Raw genomic sequence first — 11,782 nt, 5'->3', positions numbered from 1 at the left:
CCTCCAGCCATGAATGTGATGTCCATAGGTGTGCAGGGACATCCCCATCCACTGCCCAGCTCTGACTGGGGAAAGAGCCTGCCCAGATCTAACCACTAGACCCCACTCCCCACTGACCCCAGGATAGAACCCAGGAATTTTGATCCTTCTCTACCTGAGTGGGGTGTGTGTGGTCCAATGGTTAGAACATGGGTTTAGGAGTCAGGACTTTTGGTTTCTCTCCCTGGCTCTGGGAGGGGAGATGGGGCAGAGGCCTTTGTATTATCATCATGAGTGACTAGTGCAGGGGTCGGCAACCTTTCAGAAGTGCTGTGCCAAGTCTTCATTCATTCACTCTAATTTAAGGTTTCGCGTGCCAGTCATACATTTTAACGTTCTTAGAAGGTCTCTTTCTATAAGTCTATAATATATAACTAAACTATTGTTGTATGTAAAGTAAATAAGGTTTTTAAAATGTTTAAGAAGCTTCATTTAAAATTAAATAAAATGCAGAGCCCCCCAGACCAGTGGCCAGGACCCAGGCAGTGTGAGTGCCACTGAAAATCAGCTCACGTGCCGCCTTCGGCACACATGCCATAGGTTGCCTACTCCTGGACTAGTGCTATATCCAGCCCTGGGGCAAGAGGGCCGGCTCAGGAGTTGCTGCATGGTAAGACTGGACAATGCAGGCCAGATTTCTGGGGGAACGATCAGAGTCTCTGGGATGCACCAGCTCCCCTCTGGGGCATGGGGATTCCCATAGAGCTCATGTAGCCCTTGGGAAAGGGGCTAAAGTGTGTCCTATCCCCCAGCCAGTGCCCCCTAGAGGGGAAAGTCCCCAAATCCCATTCCACACTCCCCTGGGCTAGCCAGTGGTCCCCCCCTCCACCCCCACACACTCACTCACTCTCCCTCCCTCCCTCCAGCTCTGATGGCAGCTGGCCGAGATCATCCAGATAGGAGGGTATGGGGAGGTGCTGCTGCCTCCTTCCAGGCTGGGCCACCCTAGTGCACTCTGGGAAATGGGATTATGCCAGAGGCTTAGCACCTGCCACTGCTGTCAAAGAATAAGTTCTTTATTGGGAGATGGGTTCTAAACAGCCAGAATTGGGCCCTGCTCCTGGAGAGGTGAGTCTGGTCCTGCAGTGATCCTCCTCCTGCTGGCTCCACAACATAGGGCTGGCATGTGCAGAGAGCATGCAGGGTCTGTTGATGCCCAGTGTGGCACAGAGAAGCCCCCATGGTGGTCCAGGGGGGCTCAGTCCCCTTCCTGTTCCTACCCCCCACCCTGCACCAGGGTGTAGAGTCTGACAGCCCCCTTGGCAGACGGGCACAGCTCCCTCCACATCCCTCCGGTCTGCTCCAGAGTCAGGACGTCCTGCAGGGGAAGCACAAGGACACCATGGGGTCAGTGCCACGGAGCGGGGAGGCAGGGTACCTGCCGACACCACCCAGAGCTCATGTGTGACCTTTATCGACCATGGGAGCTGGGAGAGCCGGGACGCCCGGGTTCAATTCCCAGGTCTAAGAGGGGAATGGGCTCCAGTGGATTACAGCAGGGGGGACTGGGAGTCAGGACTCCTGGGTTCTATTCCCATCTGCCAGGCTGTACCCTCCCCTTACCTCTCTCTTGATAAAAATGATGCCGATGGATTCCTGAGCTTCAGGCCCCCCGATCTCATATCTCTGCTTCACCTGCTCCGACGTCAGACTGCACCTGGGACATGGGGTGGCTCCATTAGCAGAACGGAGACAACCGGGCCTGAGGCCAATGGCAGCTGCACCTGTTTATTCTCTGTCCCTATGGGCAGCAAAGTTGAAGCTTGGCCTTGTGATAACAGCACAGGACTGGGGCTCAGGACACCTGGGTTCTATTCCTAGCTCTGCCACTGACTCTATGTGACCTTGGACAAGTCGCATCCCTGCTATGTGCCTCAGTTTCCCCATCTGTAAAATGGGGATAACGATCCTTCTGTCTAGTTAGACTGCAAGCTCCTCAGGGCAGGGACTGTCTCACTGTGTCTGTGCAGCACCTGGCATGCTGGGGGGCCCCCAATCTCAGTCAGGGTCTGTGCAGCGCCTGGCACAATGTGAGGTCCCAATCTAGGCGCCATGCTAGTATGTTTATTTTGTATGGGGGAGGATATGGTAGAGGAAGCCAGGGCCCCAGGATGTGGCGGGAGGTTGCACCCCAATTGCTGATTGGTTCTATCCCATCAATCACCAATTTCAGGGTTTCTCTAGCTTCTAGATCCAAACAGTCAGGACATAGGTTTAAGCCAGCAGTTGAATTAACAGTGCCTGAGCCAGATCCGCCAAAGCAGAGCTCTGCCTCCTGAGCTCTCCCTGTGCCTACCATAGCCCTCCTGGGCCTTTCTGTGCACTGAATTAGCCCCATTACCTGACATAGAACTCAGCACTGGCCCGACCTGCGCTGGTCTGGTTCCGAGCGATGCCTAGCAGCATTGGCTGGCTTAGGGTGGGCAATGGCAGGTTGACCTATGGAGCAGGGATGCGGGTTAGTGAGGGGCAGCAGAGCACAGAGACACCAACAACCAGTACCCCATATCTCTCACCTCATCTCGGATCTCCCGCAGGATGGAGGTGAAGATCTCCTTGACAACCATCTGTCTGGGGAGATCCTGCAAACAGATGGATTCTTCTGGGACGTCCCCCACCACAGCCTGCAGCAGAGGAAGGAGCCTAGGGTCAGGAAATGCAGCCACCTCTGGAGTGGAACACAGCAAGGGAGGTGGATGCCAGGGAAAAAACATTCCTGCACTTACAGGGAGTCCAGGAGATGTGCAATGCGGGCAGGAGGTGGGAGTTAAGGTTTCCCAGGGTGGAGGAGAACTGGCTGGCTTAGGAGGTGGGGAATGGGATCTGGGCCTTTCCATTCTAGGAGTGCTGGGTGGACCCACCTGTGGCTCAGGATGTCCCCCGGGGATGTCTACGAGGCCAGGCGCCTCGCCCACCCTCAGGCTGCGCCGTAGGAAGACGAAGCAGTCATCGGCTGTATGCACCATGGCGCCCACTCCCAGTGGCTCCGCCAGGTAGGCCTGGCTGTCCCCAAAGTCCTGCCGCCCCTGCTGCTGGAGGTGCCTGGCCATGCCAGCCCGGTTAGTACCCAGGAAATCCTTGTAGCAGGTGAGGCCCAGACGAAAGGTCAGGGAGCCCCCATCCAGCTGGGCTGAATGCAGCCGGAATTTGGAGCCGTTGAAAAGCCAGGGGCTGTGGTGGCACCGGGCCTCCCAGACAGCGTCGATCCAGGCCTGGCCCCCGGGCAGCTGGCGCCGGTCGTAGGCTGGGGAAAGCTCAGCCTGCACGTCCGTCTCTGCCAGGCCCTTGGGAGATGGACACTGAAGCATGATGGAGATCTCAGGGTCCATGGTGCTTCCCTGTGCCCCCCCACCCCGAACACCAGGCTCAGGGCATCTGGGAGGGAGGAAAAGATAGGGATCACTCAGCTTCTATGCCAGGCTACCACTCCCTCACACACACACCCTGGAGAGCCAAACCCATGGGTACCAAGACCCCCCACTGCCCTAAAGAGCTGGTTCCATGGGCACTGCACCCCTCTCCACCCCAAGAGCTGGTCCCATGGACACCACATGCCCCTGATTGCCCCACGAATGCTGTACCTCCCCACACTGACCCAGAGAACTGACCCCGTGGGCACTGCATGCCCCCTTACTGCCCAGGAGATCCAGGCCCATGGATGACACCCACCCTTCCTCTACTGCCAGAGAAACCTGGCCCCAGGGGCACTAAGCCTCCCCCATTCACCCAGAGATCTGACTCCCACTGCCCCAGAGAGAGGGTCCCATGGGCACCATGCCCCCCACTGCCTCAGAGTAGGGTGACCAGACAGCAAATGTGAAAAATTGGGACAGGGGATGAGGGATAATAGGTGCCTATATAAGAAAAAGACCCCAAAATCAGGACTGTCCCTATAAAATCGGGACATCTGGTCACCCTACCCCAGAGAGAGGGACCCATGCCCCCCACTGCCCCAGAGAGAGGGCCCCATGGCCCGCCATGGGCACCAAACACCTATCCCCACTGCCCCAGAGAGCTGGCTGTATGGGCCCCACATGCCATCCCCCTACTGGCCCGGCGAGCTGGCTGCATGGGCACCGCGCACCTCCCCCATCCAGTGAGAACCCCCTCGTCCCCAGGACGCATGTGCCCCAAGGCTGCCCAGTGCATGGAGGGGATCGGGGTGGGGATGGAGTTTCAGCCACTTCCTAGAGGGGCAGTGCTGCAGGCTCATGCCATCCCCTCTGACCGAAGGGGTCCTTAGGGGTGAATGGGGTCATTAGGGGCGAGACCTCAAAGCTGCCAGATAAACTCCACACACATATAGCTCTGGGGCTGTACTGATGGGTTCTATCCCCAGGTTCTAGCCCCAGCTCTGGGAGGGGAGTGGGATCTAGCAGTTAGAGCTGGAAGCCATGGACCCTCCCCTCCCCGTCTCTATTCTCCTGGCTGCCCACGAACCGGACACCCCCCCAGCCCCCGCCTCGCCAGGAGGCAAGGCGCACAGGGGACGGGGCTGCTGCCGGCTGATCCCAGCCCTGTAGGGCAGCCTTCCCCTGGCACCTTGTGGGGCCATTAACCCCACGGCACAGCCCGGCCCCTGCGCGGGAGCCCCCCAGCCCCGCGCCGGGCTCAGCGCCAGACTCCCTACCTCCAGCTCCAGCCGCCCCCTTCCCGGAAGTCAGCGGCTGCCTGCGGCCGCGCTGATTGGTTCAGGGTGGCTCTAGCTCCCTGCCGGCTGTACCGCCCCGTGGCTCCGGTATCCGGCTGGGCGGCTCTAGCCCCCTGCTGGCTGTGCCGCTCTGTGGCTCCGGTATCCACCTGGGTGGTGCCAGGCCTCTGCCGGCTGTGCTGCCCTGTGCCTCCAGTATCCACCTAGGTGGTGCCGGTCCCTGCCAGCTGTGCTGCTCTGTGGCTCTGGTATCCGCCTGGGTGGTGCTAGCCCCCTGCCGGCTGTGCCGCCCCGTGGCTCCAGTATCCGGCTGGGCGGCTCTAGCTCCCTGCCAGCTGTGCCGCCCCGTGGCTCCAGTATCCGGCTGGGCGGCTCTAGCTCCCTGCCAGCTGTGCTGCCTCGTGGCTGCAGTATCCACCTGGGTGGTGCTAGCCCCCTGCCGGTTGTGCCACTCTGTGGCTCCGGTATCTGGCTGGGTGGTGCTAGGTCCCTGCCGGCTATGTCGCCCTGTGGCTCCAGTATCCAGCTGGGTGGCTGTGACAAAGTGGGAATGTTCTTAATGTTTTCTCTGAGTGCTGTGTGGGTGCCTCAGTTTTCCCTATGCATTTCTTGAGCATCTAGGCGTGTGTGATTGTTGCAGAGCCCTCGGGGCCAGTGTGATGCTGTCTGCACAGGGAATGGCCGACACCTGGTCTCCTGGCAACTGATGGCCTGGGCCCCTCCTCTGCAAAGGTGCCAACTGAAGGTGTTGGAGAACAAAGAGATCAGGTGACCTCCTGGCCCAAGAAAGAGAAAAAGGCAGAGGAGGGTCTGGAGAGTTTTCAGTTTGGAGCTGGCTGGGGAAATGGAGGGGAGCCCAGATAGGTCTCTGGCCTCCCTGACCCCCCAAGATGGACCTGACTGAGGGGGTCCTGTTGTCTGTACCTGCAAGACCTGTTTTGGACTGTGTTCCTGTTGTCTAAATAAACCTGTTTTACTGGCTGGCTGAGAGTCATGGTGAATCGCAGGAAACCGGGGGTGCAGGGCCTTCTCTCCCCCAAACTCTGTGACAGTGGCTTTAGCCCCCTGCTGGCTGTGCCACCCTGTGGCTCCGGTATCTGGCCAGGTGGCTCTGGCCCCCTGCCACTGTACTGCACCATGGTTCCGGTATCCAGCTGGGTGGCTCTAGACCCCTGCCAGCTGTGTTGCCTGATGGCTCTAGTGCCCAGCTGGGTGGTTCAAGCTCCCTGCCCATTCCACCCTATGTCTCCAGCATCTGGCTAGATGGCTCGAGCTCCCAGACAGCTCCTCCCACACCACTTTACGAGACACATTTCAGTCACCAGGGGATTCCAACGGGCAGGAGTGACATGGGCATGGAGCCAAAATATGCAGTGTGTGACCCTCCCCCTTGCAGGCAGGGTTGTACCCACCCCCTGGCAGAAATCAGAGGCATGTGAGTTTATCATTCATGTTTGGCAATGCTTGTCATGCCAATGGAGCACTGCTGATGTGACTGAACTGTGGGAGGGGGGTGGGGTCTAGTGGGTTAGAACAGGGGAGTTGAGAGTCAGGGTGCCTGGAATCTATCCCCAGGTCTGGGAGAGGAGGTGGGGGAAGTCAGGACTTGCCAAACTTCTCCAACTCTATTCCACTCATTAGCAGCTCCATTCTATCCCCCATCCCCAGCCAAGGTCCCCGGTCTGTGTTTCCCACTGTGATTAATGCTAATTAGTACCAATTACAAATCAGATTAGACACGGCTTTTCTGGGGCAGATCTCTAATGAATGGAACCATTGCAAACCTGAGAAGGGGACCTGCATGCGCACACGCATGCGCACACTCACATCTCTCCTCCCACAGCTGGTGAGAGAACCCAGGAGTTCTGTTTCCCAGACATCCTGCTTTAACCACTAGACCCCACTCCCCTCCCAGAGCTGGTGAGAGAACCAGGAGTCTTGATGACCCAGCTCCTAGGAGAGAAAAGTATCTTATGGTCAGCGGTGGGATAGTGGGAGCTTGGACTCCTAGGTTGTATCCTGGACTGTGGTCCAGTGAGCTAGAGCAGGGAGGATGGGAGTCTGGACCACTGGATTTTATCCCCACTCTGAGAGAGGAGTGGGGTTTGTGGTTGGAAGGGGCCCTTTGAGTCATCCTGCACTCTGGGCATAGTTCTGCCACATCGTTGCCATGGGGGCACAGTGACAAGGGCTGTGAAACCCTGCCCCAAATGTCCATCCTGGGGTGAGGAAGGGGGAGCACTGCCCCATCTGAGTCCATCGTCTATTCTACCTACTCCCTCCACTTCCTTTGGGGGTCGGGCCACACAACCATGAGACCTAAACACCCCCTCCCCTGGACTCCTAGGTTCTACTCCTGGCTTTGCCAGCAACTCTGGGCAAGTGGTTCCCCTCCAGGACTAACTCTCCCTCCAGGTGTGTATTAATGGCTAGGGGGGATGGACCATGAGAGCTTAAAAGCTCCCAGATGGCAAGAAACCCCAGCCCTCTCCCCTCTGCATTTATTAACATCCCTGTCACATTGTGGGGGGCCAGCTCTCCCTGTTTCCCCCACTCCATGGGGCATAGCTGCCCCGCTCCCCTGGCAACCGGGCTCCCACAGCATCACTTCCGCTTGCCAGCCCTGACTGGGCTCATTGTCGGGGAGCCCCTGGCCAGGGAACACGGGGGGCATTGTCCCCCGGAACAGAATGAGGTCATCGCAGCCATGCTGACAAAAGGGGGATTGTTGCCAACAGTCTTGTGCCCCCCCTCCTGGTCTCGTTCCCACTACACCATTGAAGCTGACACAGAGCCCCAGATCTGCTTAGCTACTGCCTCCCCCCTTGGAGTCCCTGTGCTGGCTTTGAGCTGCTTTGCCTGGGCATTTTGCCTCATGTCAGCCATTGAATGGGCACATGCTGGGCATGGCAGGTCCCTTGGGAACTCAGAGCAGGCCCTTTACATCCATTAAATCAGTTATCTATGTGGCCACTTCAAATGCAAAGGAGAGGAATGACTGTGGTGTGGTTAAGGTGCTGCATTGGGGTACAGGACATTTGGGCTCAATATCCATCTCTGCCACAAACTACCTATGTGACCCTGGAGAAATCATTTTGGTCAAGATCCACAAAGGGACTCAGGTGTCTGCCTCTGTAGGTACCTAAGTTCAACAATTAAGTGCCACTAACTTTCCAAAAGCCCCCACTCAGCTGCCACCTAACTCCATAGGCATAGTCCTTATGTCACCCCACAGCTACTGAGCTGCTCAGCCTTGGTCACTCTTCAACTCTCTCAAACTTTACTAGACATTCCCCATAGCAGGGTCCCATCCAGCAGGCGTGCTCAGAGCACACCTATCAGGTAGTGTGTGTGTAAAATAGCCAGTAGCTCAGTGGTCAGTGCACACGCCTGGGATGTGTGACACTCGGCTTCAGCTCGGTCTTCCACAACCCAGCAGATCGCCCTGACCACTGGGCAACAGGTAGACTTGGAAGGGCAAGATTGTGATCAGCAAATATGGCCAGACATCAATTTCACCTACACACACAAACTGACAAACCTATTTATATTGATAACTGCAATGTGCAGACAGGCAAAGTAAGAGAAATGTGGCTTGAGAACTTAGCAGAGTTTGATGTAAATATATTTACTTGGTATATTTGGACATGTGATTTTGACAATTGGTGTTTTAACGGTTATAAAGCTTTAACTTTTTGAAACCCAACATTATTGTCATTAATTAATTATTGTCTAACACCCCCCCATTGTCTGATCTCCACCCATAATTTCCTGCAACTGTGAACACTTACATTGATTTAAAAAAAGCTTACAAATAAACATGGATATTATCTGTCAAACTTATATAGGAATTAGGCAGCAGCAGATGTATATATATACACATGCAAAAATCGTACTCTGCCAAGCCTAGCTCTAGGGTCCTCTCAGATGGGTCTCTCTCCACCATTCTCTTCTGTTAAAGCTGTTTCACTTTGAATAAATAATTAAATATTTCTTGGAGCAGGAACCCAGACCTGCCTCATCCCAGGGGAGTAGCCTAACCACTGAGCTATTCGGTATGATGGAGTTTCTGTGCTTTTATACAAGAAAGGAATATCCTGGCTTAGGGACCTGCCTCCAGAAGAGGATTCATAGCTGAGAATCCCAAGCAGAGGGAGCAGCAAAGAATCCTGTGGCACCTTATAGACTAACAGACGTTTTGCAGCATGAGCTTTCGTGGGTGAATACCCACTTCTTCGGATGCAAGCAGAGGGAGGTACGTGGAGGCCCAGCTCAGTGGGAGTTAGGTGCCTAAGCATCTTTGTGAATCTGGTCCCTAAGCTCCCCCCACTTTCCTGCGCACTTCACTCCAGGATAACTTAAGTGGGTCACTGCTCATCTTGCTGGCTTCTGAGAATTCCTGTCCTCAGCGCTTAACTCTCCCCATATAGTGCATGGATACCCAACTCAAGTCTCAGGATGCCACTAGGCAGCAGGGCACCTAAGAGTTAGGCATTGCAACACTCAGCATAGCAATGCATATGTCCCTTTTTGGGTCTAGCCCTTCAGTCTCTCTGTGCCTCCATTTCCTCATCTGCCAAATGGGATCATAATCCATCCTTTGGGCAATATAGACTGTAAACTCTTTGGGGCATGAACAGATTCTCACCATGTGTCTGTGCAGTGCCCAGCAGAATAAGGCACTAATGTTGGCCTAGGTCTATGAAGCACCTGGCACAATGAGGGCCCTGATCTCAGTCAGGTTTTGTGCCACATCCACGACAAAAAGGGCTTGATCTCGGTCAGGGTCTGTGCAGCACCCACAAGACCATGGTCTCAGCTGAGGCCTCTAGCTGCAACAATCACTCAAGCAGTAATAAAGATGTTTAGTTTTAAATTGAAGCTAGGAACTTTAAAGAGCAATGGGACATTTGCAAGGCTCACCACAACCTACAGAGTTCTTGTAGTGAACAGCTTTACAAGAGGATTGGAAGGGACATAAACATGCGTGTGTCAAGGTTTAAGCCAGTCTCTGTTAGGGGTTGGATCAAACCTTCATGAGGGCAGATTACTCCATATCTGCCCACTGTGGGATTCTCACACCTTCCTCTGAATCATTGGGTTCTGGTCTCTGTCAGAGACAGGACATTGGGCTCAAATGGGCCATGACTCTGATCCAGTCTGGCAATTCCCATGTTTTTGACTGTTATGGGTGAGGTGAAAGATTGTTCAAACCAGTGGGTGTAAACACTGCCCTTCATTTGGGACACATGTAAAAACAATTACACTCCTTTTCAGGTGGCTGACATGAGTGAGGAAGGAATTTTACCCCCATGCACAATTGGCCTGGTTTGTTCTAGGTTGGTTTGGCTTTTTTTGCATTCCTCTGAAGCATCAGGGATTGGAGACTGGACACCAGAGAGGGTAGGCCAAGCTCCAAGGTGGTTCAGAATCCAGTGAATCCTCTGTCTAGCTGCTTGCTCGGGATCCAACTGATCATCAGATTTAGGGTCAGGGAGAAATTTCCCTCAAGTCAGATTGGCAGGGACCTTTGTGTTTTTTCACCTTCCTCTGCAGCATGGGTCACCAGTGGGAGTCATCTGTCTGACCTCATCAATCCCTACTGTCACAGGGCCTCGGCAGGGCAGGTGCAACCCATTAGGCGACGTAGGCAGTCGCCTAGGGCACTAACATTTGGGGGGGGGGGCGACCGCGGCGGCTGGACCTTCTGCCGCCTCTGTCGGGGGTGGCATTTCGGGGGCGGGACCTTCTGCCGCCTCAGGCGGGGGTGGCATTTCGGGGGCAGGACCTTCTGACGCCTAGGGTGGCAAAAAAGCTGGCAGCCTCGGGCATGAGTGGCAGTCTGGCTTCTCCTGTTCTTTGCCTGCAGCACATAACAGTTTAGTTTCTTGAGGACTGAAATGCTTTGGTCAAACTAAAGTCATTGGGATCAATATAGGGGTAAGTGAGCAAAACTAAGTGGCCTGTGCTGTACAGGAGGACTGATGGGCCCTTCTGTCCTTAAAACTCTATGAAACAATAGGGGCCTCCACCCCAACCACAGGCATATGTCACACTGCCCAAAACAAAGTGCATGTGGTGGGCAGAGGTGTTTGATGGGTATCATTTTATCAGAGGTGTGCACGAGAGACAGAAGCCGAGAAGGATCAGAAAGGTAGGTAGGTAGGTAGGTAGGTAGGTAGGTAGGTAGGTAGGTAGGTAGGTAGGTAGGTAGGTAGGTAGGTAGGTAGGTAGGTAGGTAGGTAGGTAGGTAGGTAGGTAGGTAGGTAGGTAGGTAGGTAGGTAGGTAGGTAGGTGTGTGTGTGTGTGTGTGTGTGTGTGTGTGTGTGTGTGTGTGTGTGTGTGTGTGTGTGTGTGTGTGTGTGTGTGTGTGTGTGCGCCGACTTATATGGGGCTCTGGGGCTTTAGCCCCATGAATAAATCCCAAGCAGGGGCTCTGCCCCACCAATGTTTTTTCTCCCCTGCTTGGAGCGCCCCCCCGCCGCTGCCGCCGCCGCCAGGGCTGCCCAGAGCCCTTTAAATCCCAGCCGCGGCTGGGAATCAGAGGGCTCTGGGCTGCCTGCTGCAGCGGGAAGCCCAGAGCCCTCTGATTCCCGGCTGCGGCTGGGATTTAAAAGGCTCTGGGCTCCCCGCGGTTGCAGGCAGCCCAGAGCCCTTTAAATCCCAGCAGCGGCTGAGATTTAAAAGGCTCTGGGCTCCCCGCGGTTGCAGGCAGCCCAGAGCCCTCTGATTCCCGGCGGCGGCTGGGATTTAAAAGGCTCTGGGCTGCCCGCCGCAGCAGACAGCCCAGAGCCCTCTGATTCCCGGCCGCCGCGGGGATTTAAAGGGCTCGGGGCTGCCTGCAACCGCGGGGAGCGCAGAGCCTTTTAAATCCCAGCCGCGGCTGGGATTTAAAGGGCTCTGGGCTGCCTGCAACCGCGGGGAGCGCAGAGCCTTTTAAATCCCAGCCGCGGCTGGGATTTAAAGGGCTCTGGGCTGCCTGCAACCGCGGGGAGCGCAGAGCCTTTTAACTCTCAGCCGCGGCTGGGATTTAAAGGGCTCTGGGCTTCCCGCTGCGGCGGGGAGCCCAGAGCCCATTAAATCCCAGCCGCG

The 11,782-nt window shown here is 55.7% G+C and overlaps 1 protein-coding gene across 1 annotated transcript; it reads right to left on the bottom strand.

The window, feature by feature from the left end:
• Positions 1 to 1,034: 1,034 nt before the first annotated feature.
• On the bottom strand, positions 1,035 to 4,797 carry NUDT22 (nudix hydrolase 22). The gene is made up of 6 exons (XM_045022752.1): positions 4,670 to 4,797; positions 2,901 to 3,414; positions 2,556 to 2,663; positions 2,381 to 2,478; positions 1,603 to 1,696; positions 1,035 to 1,357 (listed from the first exon to the last, which is right to left on the bottom strand). The coding sequence occupies exons 2-6, from the start codon at positions 3,366 to 3,368 to the stop codon at positions 1,256 to 1,258; spliced, it is 870 nt and encodes a 289-aa protein (XP_044878687.1). The 5' UTR covers positions 3,369 to 3,414; positions 4,670 to 4,797; the 3' UTR covers positions 1,035 to 1,255.
• Positions 4,798 to 11,782: the final 6,985 nt, after the last annotated feature.

Source organism: Mauremys mutica, chromosome 7, assembly GCF_020497125.1.
Source record: "Mauremys mutica isolate MM-2020 ecotype Southern chromosome 7, ASM2049712v1, whole genome shotgun sequence".
NCBI lineage: Eukaryota > Metazoa > Chordata > Testudines > Geoemydidae > Mauremys > Mauremys mutica.
The sequence above is the reverse complement of the archived record's forward strand: the minus strand, read 5'-3'. Positions and strand labels throughout refer to the sequence as shown.